General features: G+C 56.6%; 1 protein-coding gene and 1 long non-coding RNA gene across 4 annotated transcripts in view; one reads left to right on the top strand and one right to left on the bottom strand.

Annotated features, from left to right (window-relative positions):
* The first annotated feature begins 1,696 nt into the window (after nt 1-1,696).
* On the top strand, nt 1,697-9,973 carry LOC134476535 (uncharacterized). The gene is made up of 4 exons (XR_010048294.1): nt 1,697-1,876; nt 2,272-2,423; nt 7,325-7,390; nt 9,588-9,973. It is a non-coding gene; the product is annotated as an uncharacterized LOC134476535 (long non-coding RNA).
* Nucleotides 9,974-12,220: 2,247 nt separating this feature from the next.
* Znf652 (zinc finger protein 652) overlaps nt 12,221-19,790 on the bottom strand; it is a 53,982-nt gene continuing 46,412 nt past the window's right edge. For all 3 annotated transcript variants that reach the window (XM_063251380.1, XM_013149546.2, XM_003467046.5), the window contains exon 6: nt 12,221-19,784. In XM_063251380.1, the coding sequence (XP_063107450.1) occupies nt 19,240-19,784 (545 nt within the window). In that variant the 3' untranslated portion in view covers nt 12,221-19,239. The remainder of the gene's footprint in view (nt 19,785-19,790) is intronic.

Genomic DNA, 19,790 nt, shown 5'->3' with positions numbered 1-19,790 from the left:
TTGTTACTTGAAGAGCAGGGCTCTGGTCGGTGTGTGGGGCGTCATCTCAGAGCTGGCATGAGGGGAGCCAGTGCCACCACCCAGATGTCGTAACAGCCACCGACTGCGGATGTGTCCACAGAGCAGGGCTGGCCACAGCGGTTTCACACCTTCCGCTGAGGAAGCCACCCTGTCGTGAATCCTCGCCCCCTTGGAGGTCTCCGTTGATGGGAACCAGAGCCCCACGGGACAGGCTAATCTCCAGGACCCACTAGAATAAGAGCCACCCAAAGCAAGAGTTCTCCCAGCCAGGCGTGGTGGTGCACAGCTGTCATCATCCCAGCTCTCGGGAGGCTGAGGCAGGAGGATTGCGTCACATTCCAGGCCAGCCTGGGCCACACAGGGAGGCTGAGATGGGGGTGGTTTCCTGGGATTAGTGACAGGTGCAAGGTCACTCACCCACAAGAGACCCAGGGTGACACTAGAACGCAGGCTCTTTGACATCAGCCAGGTTTTTGGCGGTGGGAGAGGACGAGCCAGTGGCAAGGAACCTTTCACTGGGCCTTTTGGAGGTTGGTCATGTGTTCATTCATTTATTCAGGAGACACAGTTCCAGTCATGGCTTTAAGGAGCCCATGGTCTTGTGTTGGCATTTTGGTTTTTGTTTTGGTTTGGTTTGGTTTGGTTTGCTTTTCAGATGTGCTGTGTAGATGAGGCTGGCCTCGCACTCTGTAGTCCAGGCTGAACTCAAACTGGTGGCAGTCCTCCTGCCTCTGCCTCCCGAGTGCACGGGTTCAACTGGCCCCTGCTAGCATCTTGAGTCTAGGTTCTGGAAAAGCACGTCTTTTCTGCCTTCCCTCCTCCTCCCTTCTCTCTCTCCCTCTCTCCGTTGAGCCCCTGGTCTGTCACTCAGATGCCTTTTTCTCAGAGGACTTTCCTCACCAACTGGGCGCTTGCTGGGGGTGCAAACTCAGCCCTGTGTGCTCACCAGCGTCCCCACCTGGTTGGGTGATGAAGGCCCCAGCACGCTGCGGTTTCTGGCCCAAGTGATCCCAGAATCTGAAGTGCAGGCAACATCCGGGCACCACAGCCCGAGGGGAAGCTCTGGTGATGCCGGTACACCCACACATGTGCACACGCACACACGCAGGCTCATATGCGCGCTGGGATTCCAGGCCTGGGCACCACCGTGCCCAGACACCTATTTCTTGAGCATCTGCTGTGTGACAGGTTTGGGCTGGTGACTGGTAGCCTCCGAGGTGGCCTGAGTGTCCCCTGCAGCCTAGCACCAGGCCAAGAAGTAAAGGCCACGGTGCTGGGCGATCCTCCTGCCTCAGCCTTCAAAGTTCTGCATTACAGGTGTGCGCTGCCCTGCCCAGCGAATTTGCTTTTTGGAAACATAACTTTTGTCGACACACACACACACACACACACACACTCCTGGAGTGTGGGCCGCCCTGAGGCTGCTTTCCTGGGCTGTGGTGGGCAGGGCTTCTCTACTCTGCCGCATTCCTGTTTTCATGCTTTTGGAGGCAGCATCTTGGGGTGCTGAGGTCCAGTATCTGGGGGGCGGGGGTGGTGACCACGCCTGCTCCCAAAGCCAGGCCCAAGATAACAGAGTGGCTCAGCTGTTTATGCAAAGGCGGGGCGGAGCGGGGCGGGGCGGGCGCCACAGATAGCGCTGTGCAGGCGGGGCTCCTCCTGCGGCTCGGGAGTCTGGGTGGCCCAGACAGACCCAGGCACCCTGGCGGCCGGCCAGGTGCAGGCGGAGGCCCGGTGACCACAGGGCGGCCTTGTGAATGCCATCCCTGGGCCCAGTGGCTGGGCAGCACTGACGTGGGACTGGGGGGTGGCCGGGAGTAGGGACAGGCCAGCCCCGTGTGACCTGGAGGGGGAGGTGAGGCATGGGAAAGGGCGGGGGTGCAGTCTTACCGGCCCTAGAGGAGACTCCCATGGTCCCGTAGAGAGTTCACAGGAAAAGTGTGACCCCCGGTGTGGGCGCACACCTGTCTCTCTGCACTGCAGGAAGCTGAGGCAGGAGGATCCTTCTGAGTTCCAGACCAGCCTGGGCTGCACAGTGGGTTTGAGACCATGAGATGCTCTGAAGATCAGGGGAGTGACACGGAGGCCAGGCTGCCCTGTACCCTGTCAGATGTGTTCTCTTGGAACCCGAGCCCCTGGGCCAAGCATGTGCAGGCAGACATGTGGCCGAGTCGAGGACCCAGGTCACTGGCCTGTGGCACCAGGTCTGGTCTGGGAGTGACCTTCTGCTCTTGGGGTCTCGTCCGTCAGAGGGACCCATGCCTCTTGCCCTGGACTGACCTCCTAGAGCTGCCATGCTGGCACACAGAGATGGCAGGACACGCTGGGGACAGCTTTGGATCCGGTGACCTGGCTACCTGGAGGGACCAAGCTCCGACTCGAGGCTGCAGGGTGGAGGCACGGTAAGTGCCTCTCTGGATCCCATGGGGTTAGGTGCAGTACTGGCCAGGGCTTCGTATGTAGAAGAGGGCTCATCCCAGCACCTCAGGGCTTTTTGGTTTGGAAATCTCCTCAGTACACAGCCCAGGCTGGCCTCAAGCTCATGGTGACCCTCCTGCCTCAGCCTCCGGGGTGTGGGGATGACAGGCCTGCGCCACTGCACCCAACCCAGAGTACCTAACTGTTGATCAGAGCAGTGATTTCGCAGCTCACCTGTGTGCTCCCCACGCAGCGTCCCCCATGGAGACGAGCAATGAACCCCTTTTTTAGTTTTGGGGGAGACTGAGTTTCCCCCTCAGGTTGGCACACTCTGTGAGGGTTTCTTTCTTTCTTCTCTGGGTCTCATCTGGGGTCCAACTAGCCTGGACATCACAGTGGTACCCCCTGCCTCTGCTTTCTAAACAAGATAAAAATTGATGTTGTAGCCCATGTTGGAGTGGACAGTGGTCACGTTCTCTGTGGGAAGCAGCTGTGTGGAGGGGACACGGCCGGTTCTCTCCTCCCCTCTCCCTCCCTCTGTGCAGGTGTGGGGGACTGTTAGAGCAGGGTCTTGTTGGGGACCCTAAGTTCACGATGGCTGCTTTACAGACTTCTGTGGGGAGCGGTGTAGGCTTGGGTTATGAGCATTGGCCTTTTGAGGTTTCCGGTGACTCCCTGGGGGTGGTGGGTGCAGACCCCTCGGCGTTTCCCCGAATCAGTGGGTTCCGGGGTGCCTGGCTCCACTGCTCTGCTGCTTTCTCTCTTGCTTTGTTTTTCTCTGCCATGGGCCTGGAAGGAGATGGGGGCCCACTGCAGGGGTCCCCAATAGAGGACAGGTCTAGGATAGGATAGTCCCAGCATTCAGGAGGCTGAGGCAGGAAGATCACTGAGAGTTTGAAGCCAGTCTGAGCTACATAGTGAGATGCTGTCACCAAAAAAAAAAACCACAACACAGAAAACCAGTCCTCTGAGCTTCCATTGAGGCTGGGCCCAGCCAGTCACCTGGGAAGAAGGGACAGTGCCCGGGCTCTCTGGAGTCCCAGGTCAGGAGGGGACACCCTGGTCTTGATGACTGATGCCTCCTTTCTCCATGGCTGGGGCCTGGCGTCTTCTGGACACCCTCCCCTTGGGGGGCGGGGCTCCGTGGGGGGAGGGGCTCATATCAGTCCCCTCCCCAGCTCCCGCACTGTCTCACTGAGCCCCAGTGGTGTGGTTTGCACTTTGGCCTGCTTAAATGGCCCCCAGCCCTGGCCACCTGTGACACCAGGTGACCTAGTCCCTCCCAGGAAGGAGGCTCCTTCTGGGAATCAGGAATCAGAGGGCTTCAGGCCTGTCCCCATGGCCTGTGCTATCTCGGGAGCCAGGGGGACAAAATAAATACTGTCCCCAGGGGGCTGTGTCCCATGGGGGAGGCAAGCGGAAACTCACAGAGGCCGCAGGAGGACAGATGCCGAATTAAAACACAGGGCTGGGTGATCCTTCCTTCTTTTCTGTTATTTATTTATTTATTTATTTTGTCTTTTTCCTTTTTATCAGTACCAGGGTTCTCTATTTTTTTTTAAAAGACAGTCTTGCAGCCATCCTCCTGCCTCAGCCTCCTGAATGCTGAGTTTTCCAGCAGGCACCACCACCCCGAGTGATCTTTCACTTCTGAAGAAGGGCGGGGTGGAGGGACATCAGAGGCCCCTGTGTGGCCTGAGCTCTGGAGGATAAAGCTGTCACTTAGGGAGAGGAGGATTTGACAGATGGCCATGTCCCCTGAAGATGAGCAAGGCCTCAAGCCGGTTAGTGTCACGAGGCTGGGCTGAGCCCGGAGGCGGCCCCCGCTCCAGCAGGGCTCACGTACCACCCACTGTTACTTTACTGCTTTTTGTTTCCTAAATTGATTTATGGTCAGGCCTGGGGAGTTAGCTAGCGGCATAAGCGCCTGCCTTGCAAGCAGGCAGTCGTGAGTTTGATCCCAGGTACCGATAAAAAAAAATTGATTTATGGTCTCATTACATAGCTCAGGCTGGTCTTGAATTTGTGGCAATCCTCCTGCCTCAGCCTCCCCAGTACAGGCGTGCACCACCTTTCGCGGCTGGGAAGGCAGTCTTTCCCCTGTCATCTCATATTCTGTGGGGTTCCCTTGGCTAAGTCATGACTCTGCTTTGATTTCATTGCCTGTAAATGGGGGGTACTGTTTTTGATGCCTGCACAGGCCGGAGAAGAGTCGGGCTTCTAGAAGTTTCTGTAGGCAGAGGCATTGGGTGCGCAGAGATCAGATTCAGACCTGACTTCAGGACCGACCAACTGCTCTGGCTACCTGTGAGCCTCGGAGCAGAGTGAGTCTCTCTGAGACACAGAGGGACCTTCACAGGGCCACCAAGATGCCTGTTTTTCCTTACTTTTTTTTGGTCGCTATTCGGAATTTGTGGGCAGAAAGGAGACCAGCAAAGGTGCCTTCGCCCTTCACTGACAACCTCTCATCAGAGAAGTTAACTATCAGCACCAGGGAGGCTGAGGCAGGAGGAGCGCTGTATTCAGGGCCTGCCTGGGCTACATTCCTGAGGTCTGGAAAGCGGCTGCTGCTAGAAACGGGCTAGTGGTGCCGCAGGGCGGCCAGGGCTGGCTGAGGCAGGGGGGAGCTGTCCTGGGCCTTTGTCCCCTGGGCTTTGCCATCTGTAAAGCTGGGCGTGGTCCCGGCCACCCTGCGGCAGAGGATCAAAGGAGACGACACAGGGGTAGAGGCGAGGCAGAGATGCCTGGCTGTCCTGCCCCGCCCAGCGCTGGAACCAGTTCCTGGCCACCACCCACAGTGGCCCGGGTCACTGCCTGCGGCTGTGGGCCAAGCCTGGGAAGGATGTGTGGGTCCAGGCAGGGACTCAGCACCCCTGACCCCGGCCCACCCTGCCTCGCCTCCGAGGGGCCATGTTCGGGCTGTGCTGTCCCGGGGTGTGAGTGTACCCGTGTGTATGCGGGCATGTGTGCATGGACAGCCGCAGCCAGACCACCCAGCGGTTTCCATAGTAGGGCACATGCTGTCTCTGTGGTTCGTGTTTGTGTCTCCCTGAGGCAGGGTCTCTCTCTGTAGTCCAGGCTGACCTTGACTTCGTAGCGATCCTCCTGCCTCAGCCACCTGTGCTGGGAGGGCAGGGGTGCACCACGCCCAGCTCCCCTGAACTTCGTAGCTCCTGACACTCGCTGAACTGAGGGTTTGTAACTTGGGGACCCCCGTGGGCCGAGGGGCTATGCTGATAGCAGCAGGTACCCTCCCCGCTCTATACCCACTCTGGGCTCTGAGCTTTCCCAGGTCAGGGCTGTGGGGCTCCCCCACCTCTTGGGACCACTGTCTTCCCACAGACAGGGGCAGGGACCACCCACTCATGAATGAGGAAGCCAAGGCCAAGCCAGGCATAGTGGTGCACACCTGTGACCCAGCATTCAGGAGGCTGAGGCAGGAGGATCACATGTTCCAGCCCAGCGTGGACTAGTGCTGAGGTCAGTGCCACCCTGGATTCTGTGGCGAGACCCTGTCTCAAAAACAAACACAAGAAAGGAGGAGAGAGGGAAATCGAGGCTGGGCCGGGCCTGGTGACCTCCTTTCCTGTGCCTGTCCCTGGGCCTCTCTCCTCTCTCCACTGTCACCTCCAATTAAATCAGTTCTGCCCCACGGCTGAGGACACCCCGATTCTTGCCAAGAGTGGTTTGGCTAAAGCAGGGAATGCCAGAAAAATGAAAGGTTTCTAAAAGCTGTCTCCAGGCTGGGGCCCCACCCGGGGTGCCATCGCGGGCACAGCGTGGCATGTTCTGCCCTGGCTGAAGGGACAGAGATGCGAGGCCTGGTGTGACCCTGCTCTTCCGGGCTGCCCTTTTTTCAGGGCACTGCAGAGCTGGGCGGTCTTGGGGCCTCTCAGGCCCGGCCCAGCTCCTTTTATTTTGAGACAGGGTCTCATGAGGTACATCTCTGCGCCTTAGGGTCAGCTTTCTGCTCCGTCATCTCCTCACTGCCCCAACCCTGAAACGCAAGGGTGGAGGGGCTGCTGCCTGTGCCCTGGAGGCAGAGTGGGTCTCCTCCTCCCCTCTGGCAGTGCCACAGCAGGAGGCACCCCCAAAACATGACCCTCGATGGCTGCGGTGGGCTTGCCTGTCATCCCAGCGCTCGGGAGGCTGAGGCAGGAGGATGCAAGTTCGTGCCCACCCTGGGCAACACAGCAAGACCCTGGCTCAAATTAAAAATAAAAAAAGGCCGGGATGTAGCTCAGTGTGAAGGGCTGGGGTTCGATCCCCAGAACTGAAAAAGCAAAGAGGTTTGAAACAACCCCAGGAGCTGGGAGCAGGGGCAGGGGACAGGGTGGCCCAGGTCCTTCGATCTGCCCAGACAGCTCCGCAGCGGGTCCTGGATTTACCTGTCATCACTTCTTAGCTTTCCCCTGTGCCTGCTGCAGTAAGTCACACTGTCCCACTCAGGGACACCAGTCTGTAGCTGCCCCCACCCCCAAACTCCAGGGTTTCTGAAGGGCAGGGCGGGCCGCCCCGAGGTGTTTTCTTTGGCAAAATATATCTCCTGGCACCACCCTGCCCAAAGTCACCATCTGGGTCCCTGCAGGTTCCGACCTGGTTTGCTTTGGGTCTCCCTCATCGTTTGGGGCCCTCCAGGGGACCCCTCACCTGACCTCTCCCCAAATACCCCCACAGTGGTCCTGTGGCAGCTAACCTCCAACCCCAGGCTGGTCAGGGTGACCCCAGGACCAACTGTGACACCAGCGGCCAGCCCGGCTTGTCCTCCATATGTATGTGACCAAGCGAGTTCACCTCAGGTCCTCGTTAACTCCGTCATGCTTTTGATTTTTTGGTGTTTTTGAGACAGTCTGATTTTGAACTCACAGTGATCTTCCTGCTTCAGCCTCCCCAGGGCTTGGATCACAAGTGTGAGCCACCACGTCCGGCTTGAGCCCAGACCTGCAGGAGGGTGAGTGCAGACTGGGAGGTGGCAGCCACCCAGACACCTGAGGCCTCCAGGCCTGGCTGAGCTGGTGGAAACCAGGCCTAAGTGGTCGGTCTTCCTGCCCGGCCTGGTAGGGAGCAGAGTTTCCATTTTCTGTCCAGTGTGGGCCTGGACGAACTTCTGGCTCTGCGTGGCTTCCCCACGACCAGGGGAGAGCAGCCCCAACTCCCCAGGCTCTGCCATCCGAGGGGGTGAGTGGACACAGGGAGGGAGGCGGGTGGCTGTGTGTCTGATAAACACAGGCTGGGACTCCTGCTCTCCCTTGGGTCCCTTCTTATATTGCTTCCCTCATGTTTAATAATTAGCTTATTTTGAGACAAAGTCTCACCATGTAGCCCCAGCTGGCCTGGAACTCATGGCAACCCTCCTGCCTCAGCCTCCCTAGTGCTGGCATGACAGGCATGTGCCACTGTGCCTGGCTAAATTGCTGCCATTTGTAGGGCTCCCCCTATCCGTGCTTGGGCTTGGAGGGCAGCGCTTTCCCCCTCGGTGCTGTTTCCTGAGCCCTGACCTCCAGCGGGGTCCAGAGACCTGGATCCCAAAGAGGTGGAAAAAGCCACCTCCTCTGAGAGGGCCCTGTTCCCTCAGGACGGTGGGTTTGGATCTCAGCAGACTCAACCCAAACATAGCAAGGGGTGCCGTCGCCAACCAGAGGGAATAATTCTGCTCATTCTCCGAGCAGCCCCGAGGGTGGGAAGGTAAATAGAGGAGCCCTAATTTGTAACTAGCTGGTGTTTGAAGTTCTAATTTTGTAGTTTTCCATGGAGCTATTTTGTGGTCTGAGATTGTCGGGATGCTGTTTGCTAACCCAAGCTGCCTGCATTCTGGGTCTTTTTATTTTTTTTTTCCTTTCTTGAGCTTTTGGTTTTTAGAGCTGCGGTCTGGTAATGTAGTTGAAGCTGGTCGCAGCCTCACAGCAATCCTCCTGCTTCAGCCTCTTGGATGCTGGGAAGCCAGGCATGCACCACTGCGCCCTGCTAAGTCTACACTTTGTCAGTAACACTACCCGGGGTGGGGCTTAGTTCCAGAGCACAGTGCAGTGCTGGCAGCGACACCAGCAACAGAAGAGGCAGGGTGTGTCCAGAGGGGTGGCCACGGACACTGGCATATGGGGTCTAGGGTTCTAAGCCCTGGTGGCAGGCGGCAGGCGGCCCAGGTCATGCAGGGGAGCGCTCTGGCTCCATCTGCAGCTGGAGACGCTCGCCACGGGAGCCAGCTCCCACATGCCGATGCCTAGAGCTTCCCCTGGCACAGAAGGCCAGCTGGTGCCGGGGTGCAGGCCTGTCAGCCCAGCATTCGGGAGGCTGAGGCAGGATGTTTATAAATTGAAACCCAACCTGAGCAATTGAGTGGCTTGGCAAGACCCTGCCTCAAGGTGAGAAGTAAAATGGCTGGGCGTGGATGAAGTGGCAGGAAGGCCCTGGGCCCAGTGGTCCCTCCCCAAATGAATAATTAAATAAGATGGTAGATTAAATTGCTGCCCTCAGGACACCTGACATCCAGTGCAGTTTCAGAGGACAGAGCCGCATGCAATCCCCACCCCCCATGTCCCTGTGGGGGGACAGCGTGGAAGGATGACAGGTGACCCAGGTCCGACCATGGTCACATCCTGCACCCCCTCCACGGTCCCAGCCCAGCCAGCAGCGAGCCCCTCCCCACTGTGTGTGGTTGGGGTGCCCCTAGGCTCTCTCTCCCACGTGTGGGGACTCCAGATGGCTGCCAAGCTCTGTTCCTCCTGCTGGTCTCCTGGACGACCCTGAGTAGGACCAAGAGGGCCTCCTGGGCCGACCGCATGGTTTAAGGATGGCCACCTCCTGGGTGGTGTCACCCCTGGGAGTGAAGCACAGGGATCCCAGCAGGGGTAGTGGGTGACAGGGCTGAGAGTGAATTCTGTGCCGCTTCCTTGGGGCTCTTGTTCTGAGACAAGCTCTGGCTACATAGCCAAGGCTGCCCTTGAACTCGCTGTGTAGCCCAGGTTGACCCCGAAGTCACCGGGATCCTCCTGCCTCAGCCTCTTGAGCACTAGAATCACGGGCTGTGTCACCACATCTAGCTCCAGGAGCTTTAGGACTGGATTATCCTGAGGTGGGAGGAAGTACAAGCAGGTGTGTGTTGGTGGGCGACGCCTAACTCTGAAATTGTATGCATTTCTGCACTGAAGGTGAATGACTGTCCTGGACACACATGGGAAAGAGAGTCACCGAGCCAAAGGCCCCACAGCCGCGCACTGAGGCTGAGGCCCTGCTAATCAGTCCACCTTAGCCAAGAGGCCACGACACGGTGCGGCAGCTTTCACCGAGCCGGCAACTGCTTGGCTTGGCAGAAGTCGACTTGAACCCCCCGGGAGCTGCAGGGACCCACAGAGCTGCCGCCACCTCGGCTCTGTGGGTCAGCTGACCACGCTCCAGCCCCTACTCCAGCTTGAACCCAACTGGCTCAGGGCCACCCTCTGCCCTCAATTATGCAAGAATTCTGATGGCCTGCTTGCTTGGTCTTTTTCTGCAATTTCAGCTGGGAATTCCAGCCTCCCGCCAGGGATTTATCTTTTTGTTGTGTTTTTTGTTTTTCTGAGATGGTCTTGCTATGTGGTTCAGGCGGGCCTTAAACTGGTAGCAATCCTCCTGCCTCAGCCCCCGAGTGCTGGGGTGGCAGATGTGCACCTCCCGGCTGATGAATCTCTTTGGTTTCACTGAGATGGGGTCTGGTTAGTCTGGGTTGGTGTTGCTTTCCCAGCAGTCCTCCTGCCTCAGCCTGCTGAGCGCAGAGGTTACAGGATTGCACCACCGCGCCCTTTATCCCGCTTCATCAAGCGGCCCCAGGATCCGTGTCTCTCCCACCTCCTCAGAGTCTTTATGTCTACTCACTTATTTGCTGTCCCCAAGCACACACTCCCCACCACGTGGCTTGTCGTCTCTGGGCAGGAGCAGCCCCTGCTCCGTGGTGGCAGTAGCATCCACATCCACCTGGCACCTGTGCCTGCTCCAGGCCAGGGGCCACTGCCCAGCTCACTCATTCACCCGGTTCTGTAGTGTGGCCTCCGTGGCTGCCTGCGTCTCCTGGCCACAGCCACTGGTGACTGGGGCCACGTAACTTAGTGTACCAGTGGCATCCATCACTCTGGCCATGGTGTCTGTCAGAAGCAAGTCACTAAGCCCAGCACAAGGCAAGGGTCACACAAGGGACGTGCCACCAGGAGGGGGCCCTGAGGAATCTGTTGCCGGAAGCTGCCTGTCCGGATACCTGCCGGGTGGCTCATGTCTGAATCCCCGGCACTCTGGGCAGCTGAAGCAGAACTGCAAACTCAGGCTCAGCCTGGGTCTTGCTATGTAGCCCAGGCTGCCCTTGAACTTATGAGGACCCTCCTGCCTCAGCCTCCCCTGCTAGAAACATGAACCCGTAGTACTGTGTACAGCTGGTGAGACCGGCACGCAGTGGCCTTCCTGTACATGAACCCATGGACATTATACTGGGTAGCAAAAATTTTTTTTTAATCGGTACTAGGGATTGAACTCACGACCGCCTGCTTGCAAGGCAGGTGCTTATGCTGCTGAGCTAAATCTCCAGCCCCTGCAAAATACTTTTTTTTTTTTTTTTTTTTTTTTTTTTTTGGTCTTTTTCCTTTTTATCGGTACTGGGGATCGAACTCACAACTGCCTGCTTTACGAGGCAGGCACTTATGCCACTGAGCTAAGTCCCCAGCCCTAAAGTATTTCTTACTAAAGTCATGGGCAAAATGGAGAGGTAGCGGTGGCCATGTGCTCTGTAGAATGTGTTAACGGCTCTAGGCTGGGCAGTGACTTATTTACACCTGTGATCTTTGCTATTGGAGAGGCTGAGGTGGGAGGATCACAAATCTGAGGCCAGCCTGGGCAGCTTAGCATAACTCTGTTTCAAAAGTGAAAATTAAAAAGGGCTGACGGAATAGCTCAACGACAGAGCGCCCCTAAGTTTGCTCCCTCCTGCCACAATAAAGGAGAATAAATAGTGGGCTGGGGATACAGTTCAGTGGCACAAGTGCCTGCCTGGCAAGTATGAGGTCCTGAGTTCAAGTCCTACCAAAAACCCACATAGCATAAGTAGCTAAAAAGGGCTGGGCACACAGCCCACAGCACAGCTCCCCTGTCTGACCATAAAGCAGCACTCACCGCTCGCCCCCGTCAAAAAAGGAGACAGAATGAAGTCTGTCCTGCTCGGAGAATCCAAGTGGTGCTTTCCGACCTGGCTGCAGCTTTGTGTGTCATTCTGAGAGGCGTCCAGCACTGGGAAACCTGACCGGTGAGTGCTGGGCTCCCTCACCAGAGTCCTTAGAGAGGACAAAGGAGGTGGCCCGGGGACACGGTCTCTGAGGGTCGCACCACAGCCGTCTCCTGCGCCTTCCTCCCTGGAGAGGCCCGGGAGCGCGGGCCTCTGCTGCATGCTCTTCTGAGTGCCGCATGCCCCTGTGACTTGGTGTGTGGGGGGCGGAGCAGGGAAGCCGAGGCAGTGCAGCCCCTCACGGGCTGGGTTTCCCGGTCCTTCCCTCTCACTCACTGGACTTCAGAGACTATTTGAATCTGTGCTTTGTTTTTCAAACTGCTTCCTCCACACGCTTGTTGAGTGTCCGTGCAAGAGCTCAGCCAGCCTGCGCCCCGACATGGCCTGCCTGTGCCGCGCCTCTCCTGCAGGGACAGTGGCTGGGGCCGTCACCGATGCCCCAGTAACACTGCGGGCCCACAGCGGTGCGTTAAGCAGGGGCCTCAAACCTTGCTGAGCGAGGCTGCGTTAGAAACAAAGAAAGACACCAGGCCACGGCTGTGTTGTTCCTTTTCTCTTTACTTCGAACGTTAGCATTGGGTTGGTTACCGTACACATCCAAGGCCCAGCATCTCAGAAGTTCACGAAGCGGCCCACCTCGTACCAGAGTCTCACAGGAATAAAATACACAATGCTACATTGAGTGGTTAAAAATACACAAAAAGTCGTTTTAACAATTATAAAATTTTTATACTTAAAATCATGATTGAGTTGAAATTTTTAAAAAGTGCATTTCAATTGCTAAAAAAAAAAAGTCTTGGTGTAATTAAAAGGGAAACCAGTACACTGGGGGTGGGGACACAGAGGAGGGGGCAGGCAGAGGGGAGCCAGCAGGGGCCAGTGGGGACCCTCAGCGCCCCCACCGGGCACACGGAGGCGGCCTGGCCTGGCCCGGCTGACTTCAGGCTGCGTCTCCGCAGAGGTAGGAGAGGTCGCGGCCACGCTGACTACACAGCAGCCCAGCCACGCGGCCTTCACCCTTCTGACCCAGCAGGCAGGACAGGACCAAGCAGCTTCTGTGTGGGCAAACCCCTTTGGACAATCGGTGGACATTCAACTGCGAGCTTTGTAAACCTGACGCTAAACAGTTTTCTGGCCCAGCAAACTGGATTTTCTTTTCTTTAAGAAATGAGGAAAAGTGCAAGTGACTTTGGAGGAAAACAACGCTCAGGACCAGCGGGCGGCACCTGGCCGGCCTGCGCCTCCCTTTGCAGTTCTGCCCAGCTGAGGCCAGGCAGAACCGGGCTCGGGGGCTCCTGCGGTTCCGGTACAGGGTGAGGGGTCATGGCCCGGGCTTCCCCTTCGCTGCTGACCGACCTGCTCACCCGGAAGATGTTACAACCAGCACAAGCACAAGACGGGTGGTGCCCGAGGGTCAGAGGGTGCAAGACGGGGACGCAAGCAAGGAGGGGTCGCCAACCCGGCCTTGGGACAGTGCTCAGAGGCCCACACCGCAAGCCGCTCTCGGTCGGGTCACGAGGCTGAGCGCCCGCTGGACTGAGGAAGAAGGGCAATGCCTCTGACCTCCCAGGTGCATGCAGGGAGCCAGAGCCGGGCGGGCGGGACCGCAGACCCGAAAGACGCCAGCAGTGAAGACGCCGAAGTGCTTTACTGCCGCCTGGTGGATGAGGCCGGTACTGCACATGGGACAGAAGCGGCTGGGGCGGGAAGAGCGAGCTGCGTCTGCAGGTTTAGGGGAGACTGCGACGCCGGATCTACAGCCTTGAGAATAAAACTTGAAAAGTAAACACAGAAATTGTGCCATACTGCCGCTTTCTTTTCAGACCAATGAGGCAAGGAATCAAGCATGGAAAGACTGGGAGGAGGAAGGGTTGGCAGCCCCGGGACCCTCAAATCCTTCCTGCCAGCTTTCACGTGTAGCGGGGTGCGGTCTCCAGTCCTATGCGGGATGTGGGCTGGGACCTCTGTCCTTCCAGTCGCTTGTAAAGATGGGCAGAGGGGGCGCCACGTTCCTCAAACACCTCTGGCCTGAGTGGCCTCCCAGTCCTGAGCAACGCGCCCCCTGGAGGGTTCACGAAGCCCGGCTCCCGTGCCCTCACACCCCGGCCGTTTGTGCAGCAGCCCAGTCTCAGCAGAGGCGCGGAGCAGGCTGTGACGGGGCGCTAGGAGCTGCGGCCCCTCTGCCTCCGAGACAGGCGGGAGGCCCTGTGCTGGGACCAGAAGCGCGCACTGGAAAGCGAACTCGGGGTCGCTGTGCAAACGTCCAGGTCCTCGGCGGGGGACTGGGCGCGCAAACGGAAAATGACCCAGGACAGAGGTGAAGGCCCCTGCAGCTGCTCTCTGCGACCCAGATCTGTCTCTTGCACTCTGTCCTCGGGTCCTTGCTCCACGAAGCCAGTGTCTTACACTTAGTGTTAATAAACACGACTGACACCTACACGGTCGCCCTGTCGGGTGGTTGCCCTGTCCTACCGACAGACAGACAGACAGAGGCGGTGACTGCCGACAGCCAGAAGGGAGGTTTCTCTAACTGCTGCCTGAGTACTGATCGCTTTAAGGAAACAGGCGTGAGATTTTAGGTCAGGAAGCAAAGATTTTGACTAAGTCTAAAATATTTGATAGCTTTCATCCCCCCCCCCCCCAAAAAAAACCAAAACCAAAACCCAACAAAACAAAAAACCGGAACCCCGTGTCCTCATTTGGAGGAGCCCTTCGTTTTGACTCCTGAAGAGATCTGGCATTACAGAAGCTGTGGGCCTGGCTGTGAGACGGCCCATTGCTAAGACGAGCTGACCCGTGAGATGCTCGTATCACATGCAGAATAAGCTTCACCCTCTTTTTATCACATCCTTCATCTACTGTGCAGCAATCATACTTGTAAAATGTACAGATGGGAACAAATGGGAGAGATACAGGGTTTGGAGGGTGGGGGGAGGAGGGGCAGACTAGAAGTCAGTGAAGGACCGGTCAAACCCGGGGAGCCCTTTTAACTTCATCTGACTCCAACGAAGTCCGGGGTCGATTTGCAAAGGGCTAGGGAAGCCAGAGGACAAGGGGCTGCGGCAGCACCCAGGTCCCTGCGTGGGCAGGGACGCTAACGCTCAGGAAGACGCGGGGAGACCATGGTGCTGGAGGGACAGCAGCGCCCTCTGCTGGCAAAAGTGCGGGTGAGTCCCGCGGAACGCGTTCCCAGCACCAACGGCGACGGCGCGACGCGCCTATGAGGCAGGCGACCCGCGCGGCCGGAGGAGGAAGCCGGAGCCGGCCCGCGCGGCCCGGCCACTCAGGGGAAAGGCGGTCGCGGCGCCGCCGGGAGGTCGGCAGAGGTAGGATCGCGCGGGCGGCGGTGCCAGGGTCCGGCGGCGTTTTAAAGGCACTCAGGAGGGCGGCAGCGGGGGGAGGCTAGCGCCGGACTCAAGACATGAAAACCATTCTGAGGACACTGCGAAGACAGCGGGTCCAGCTCGGTTAGCGAGGGACAGAACCCACGTCACGGGTCACTGCTCACACCTGCAGCCGCTAGACAGGGACAGAGAGAAGCCTGCCTCCTGGGGTGCAGCTCTGCAGGCAGCTCTGACTTCCTTACGCGCTGGATCCGCAGTTTGTCATCTGTTTCTCCAGACCAATTTACTGGAGCTAAAGCGTCAAGGCTGGGCAACTGGGAGCGCCGGTTTCCTTTGAATCCTGCAAACCCTAGGCCATAAAGACTGCTCATCGAGTCCACACATCGCCCGGACAGGGATCCACCGCATGGCAGCCCTATGGCTTCCGTGGGAAGGGGAGGCGGGGTCTCTGGCTGGCTGTGTCGAGGTAGTGTCCGGGCCGCAGGTCCGGTTTCCGGTGAACACACGGAAGACGCGAGCAAGTCGGCCGGAAGCTGTTTTGCATAATTACGCCACTTGCGCTAATGGCTATGACCGTCCATTCTTGGGTGAAAAAGAAAAAGGAAACTTCCTGTCTTGGTTTAGGCAAAGGAAAATTAAAACTCAAGTGTGTACTAGCTGATGGTACAGTGTAAAGAATTCCAGGTGAGCCATTTTTCTAAAAAGTAGTTAGCTGAGGGGTGACCGAGCTGTCTCCTTAAACACTCTCAGCGGTGGGGAGCAGCACCGAAATATTCGTCATGTGGCCAGCATGGCAGTGAGCATTGCCGATTCCATACAGTGGCTCAAATTAAAGCATTTCTCTCTTTTCTAGGTCTGCTTTTTTAAAAACATAAAACCCCCGTAGCACGCTGTCTTATTAGAGGAAATACCCACGGTGGGGTAAGCACACGCACACGCCTGCCATGCACTGCCGTCTCTGCCTTGGATTCTCCAAACTTAAAAACTGCCAGCCAAAAGCAAAACAACCAAAAAGCTGCCAGTAAAACCAAAATGAAACCATACTATCCATTCAACAAAAATGAAAAATGTCAAAAAATTTTATCGGTGTCTCTTAGGAGCATTTTGCCTGCAGTACGGTAGGGACAGATTCTAGGGGCGCAGACAACAAGGGGCGCCCAACAAGTGTGGTCCTGGGCAAAGAACAGCTGTGGCAGACTCCACACTCGGACCCTGACCTAGGACTTCGTGGTGAACCAGGAGAGTCTGTGAAGGGATCTGAAAGGTTTCCTGGAACTGCAGTCAGGTTGTACTTGGAGAATCCCCATGTGCTAAACACAAGCGTGAAACCATCAGTATGGGTAGAAATGAAGCCCCGTGCTTTGAACTGATAGTCTTTGTTGTTCAGATTTTAAGACTTCAGGATGAGCCTTCCTGACTCAATTTGAGGAATCAGCAGATTTTTTGGGGGTGTGGCACGTTGAGGCAGGGTCTTTGTAGCCCCGGCTGGCCTTGAATTCACAGTGATCCTCCCACCTCAACCTCCCGCCCAAATGCTGGGATTACAGGGGCAGCAGCCTTTTTAAAGACAATCCCCCTCAAAAAAACCCCAAAAACAAAACCCAAGAGTTTATATTTGAATGATGAATCTATGAAAAAAAGGATAGAAAATGCAAAACCCAACCAACCACTAGAAACACAATGGCACCTCAGAAAAGCGCCTGGGGAATGGTCCTCATATCTGCTACCCTTGTAACAATACGAGCCTTGAAGGCGATGTGAAATGCAGGCAGGAGACACAGCCTCGCCTGTGTGTCTTTAAAAAGCACAGCCAGAGAGGGGCTGAGAACCCCAGCTCCCTGAGACTTCCTCAGGGCACGGGTAACAGGCTCCTAGGAGCTCCCGGGCCTGCAGCAGGTATGGGGAGCACAGGGAACAATGCAACCTGACTTTCGCAGAGGACCCCGCTTCTCACCCTGAGTCTGAGCCTTTGCCTGCTTCACCTGCAGCCTGCTATTGGGGGATAGCAGCGTCAGGATTCCCTATGTGCAGGTCGCTATTCGTGTACCACGTGATGCTGACAAGGCGTCACCCTAAGCACCACAGATCACACCTCATTAGCCAGGAAAGAGACCCTTGGAAGTTTCCAGATTGTTCCACACTTCATTTCACTGTGAATTGCACTAATTTTTTTTTGCTCCTGGGAAGGGGGGTGATGGTAATTTGCTTACTACTGGTTTTCCTGTGGTTTCCTAGGGTTATAGTTACTTGACTGAAAAATCAAAGACAACCGCCTGAATTTTCCAGGGTATAATCACAGTTCACACCTTGTGAAATGGCTGATTCAAAGATCCCAAGTCTAGAATTCAAAATTGCTGCCCCATGCTGTAAATTTATTTAGAACAAATAAAGTATAACCCATGAACTAAGCTATAACGTGTATCTTTTTAAGAACTGCTTTAGTAACATAGCCCTGACCACAGAATAATGCTATGTCTACACAAAGTGGCTTTACAGACTCATCCTGGGAGGAAGGAGAGATGGTGGTGGGAGCAGGGACAGCTACTAAATTATAACAGTCACAGCAAGGAATTTACTTCCTTCTCTGCTGGGGTGCCCATGGGCTCAAATAATGTATACAAATATTAAAAATACTATTTTTTAAAACTTACACCCGAAAACAGGAAGGAAAGTATGCCTTGAGATACTTTTCTGTCTCCTGCAACATTTTCCTATGTATTACAGAAGACAAAGGCAAAATCAGAAGGAGAAAATTTGGAATCATTAACCCAAAAGCTAATAGAAGGTATAAAAATAGAGACCTAAGCTGCATGGAGAGTTCCATTTTTCCCTGCTACAGAGGTATCAGCTGGGAAAGTGCTTGACTGCTGAAATATTAAAAGATAAAATAAATAAGAGCCAGGCGATGATCCAAGGGCAGGGTGAAGGGACTGCAAGGTGTAAAGTGGGGAGGGCAGCGAGGCAGGAGGAACCACCCTGGGAACCCCATTCTCTGAGATGCACGAGGAGTCTCGGGACACCGAGCCTGGGTGAGTGTGGTCACTGTCCCTGCGCCCCGGGGCTCCGCAGGGCTGCTCTCCTCTGAGCTAAGGCTGCCGGCCGGGCACGGTCACCCGGTCACCCACAGCACAGCAAGACTTTCGGGGTGTCCCCGCTTACAATTCAAACTGTGCTGAAACTGCTCAGTGTTGTGGTCACTGGACATTTCCAAACTCATACCCAGTCTGTCTTCCCATCCAAATTTCTTAGCCACTACCAGCAAATCAGGCTTGAGACTGTGGTTTACTGGTTTTGCTTTTCATTACAATTGTAGAAAAATAAAGCAACCTCCAAAAGGCCAGAGTCCTGTTTGCTTCCCAGAATAGTTAAAGGCAGCGCGTTCCTACAGGGAGGGAGGCCCACGTGACTGAGAAACCGTTCCTGCCACCAAGTTCCCCACCACACACATCACCACCATGTCTCCAGGGCAGGGCAGCCCCAAGGCAGGGGTGCCTCAGAGAAAGCCCCTCACCCCACCACTGTCTCCCGAGGACGCCAGGTGGGTGCGTGCCAGGAAGCCCGATGGTCGCCCGCGCTCCGGCCCCTCTGACACAGCCAGCCTCTAAAGCACCTTTGAGTGGTACGGGTGTAAGAATAACTTTGAATTATAGAAGTTATATGCATCTTTAAGAATCACATTTTGATGATTATAAAAATTTTTTCTATTTTACAACATAGGTTCAGCTACACTGAAAAATTACACTGCTTATTGAAATACATTTCATTTTAGAAACAGACTACTAAGAATTCTATACAAAAACTCTAAAATAATTTCTGTAGTAAAATAAAGAGTGCGTTAGGAGAGCTACATAAAGAAAAAGATTTGGGTCTTTTCCTGGAACGCCGGACACCCCGCGGCCGCGGCTCCCAGCCACACAGTGATGCTCAGATTAATGCTGGAGGGGTCGAGTGGCTTCCCGGCTAGCGCGACGGGCGGCCGGCGGCCCCTCTTCAAAGAGAAGTCCAGGGCACAAAGCAAGCATACCTCGTCCGCTGATGCCGGATTACACAGTCCGCGAGCTGGGTGCTGGAAATGTATAAAAGTCATCAGAAAATGCAAGCACACTGGGCTTCAGTTCGGTGGTTCCCCTGGTTTCCGTATGGCCCTGGCCTAGGCCCTGCGCTCCGTCTGCTGCCCCGCAGACCGGCTGCGCCGGCGGCCGCGGCCAGCCCGGGCTAGTGATGCGGGGTGGTGCCGCCTTTCTCAGCCAGGTGCCGCAGAAAGCTGTCCTCGCTCTGGCCCTGGCCACGGTGGTTCAGGGGCTCGCTCTTGAAGAGCGCGGGCGGTGGGGGCAGGTGTGGCACTGGAGGGATGGGCAAGTGGTGCGGGTGGTGCGGGTGCGCGTGGAGGTGCAGGTGCGAGAAGGGGTGCGGGACGGGCCGCGGCGGGAGCGCGCTCACCGGGCTCAGGCTGCCGGGCGCGGCCGGGGTGGCGGGCGCACTCACGGCCGCGGGGACGGGGATGGGCACTGGGACTGGCGCGGCCGGGGAGGTGGCGGGCGGGGCTGGTGCGGGTGCGGGCGTCAGGGGCGCAGTCACCGGGCTGGTCACGCGGAAGCACTTCTCCTTGTGCGCCTTGAGCATGTTGGAGAAGCGGAAGCGCTGGCCGCACACGTCGCACGGGTAGGGCTTCTCGCCGGTGTGCGTGCGCCGGTGCCGCTTCATGTTGGGCCGGCTGGTGAAGCTCTTGCCGCAGATCTCGCAGATGAAGGGCTTCTCTCCTGCGG

Source organism: Cavia porcellus, unplaced genomic scaffold (assembly GCF_034190915.1).
Source record: "Cavia porcellus strain 051 isolate PalLab524CR breed Dunkin Hartley unplaced genomic scaffold, mCavPor4.1 scaffold_6, whole genome shotgun sequence".
NCBI lineage: Eukaryota > Metazoa > Chordata > Mammalia > Rodentia > Caviidae > Cavia > Cavia porcellus.
The sequence above is the reverse complement of the archived record's forward strand: the minus strand, read 5'-3'. Positions and strand labels throughout refer to the sequence as shown.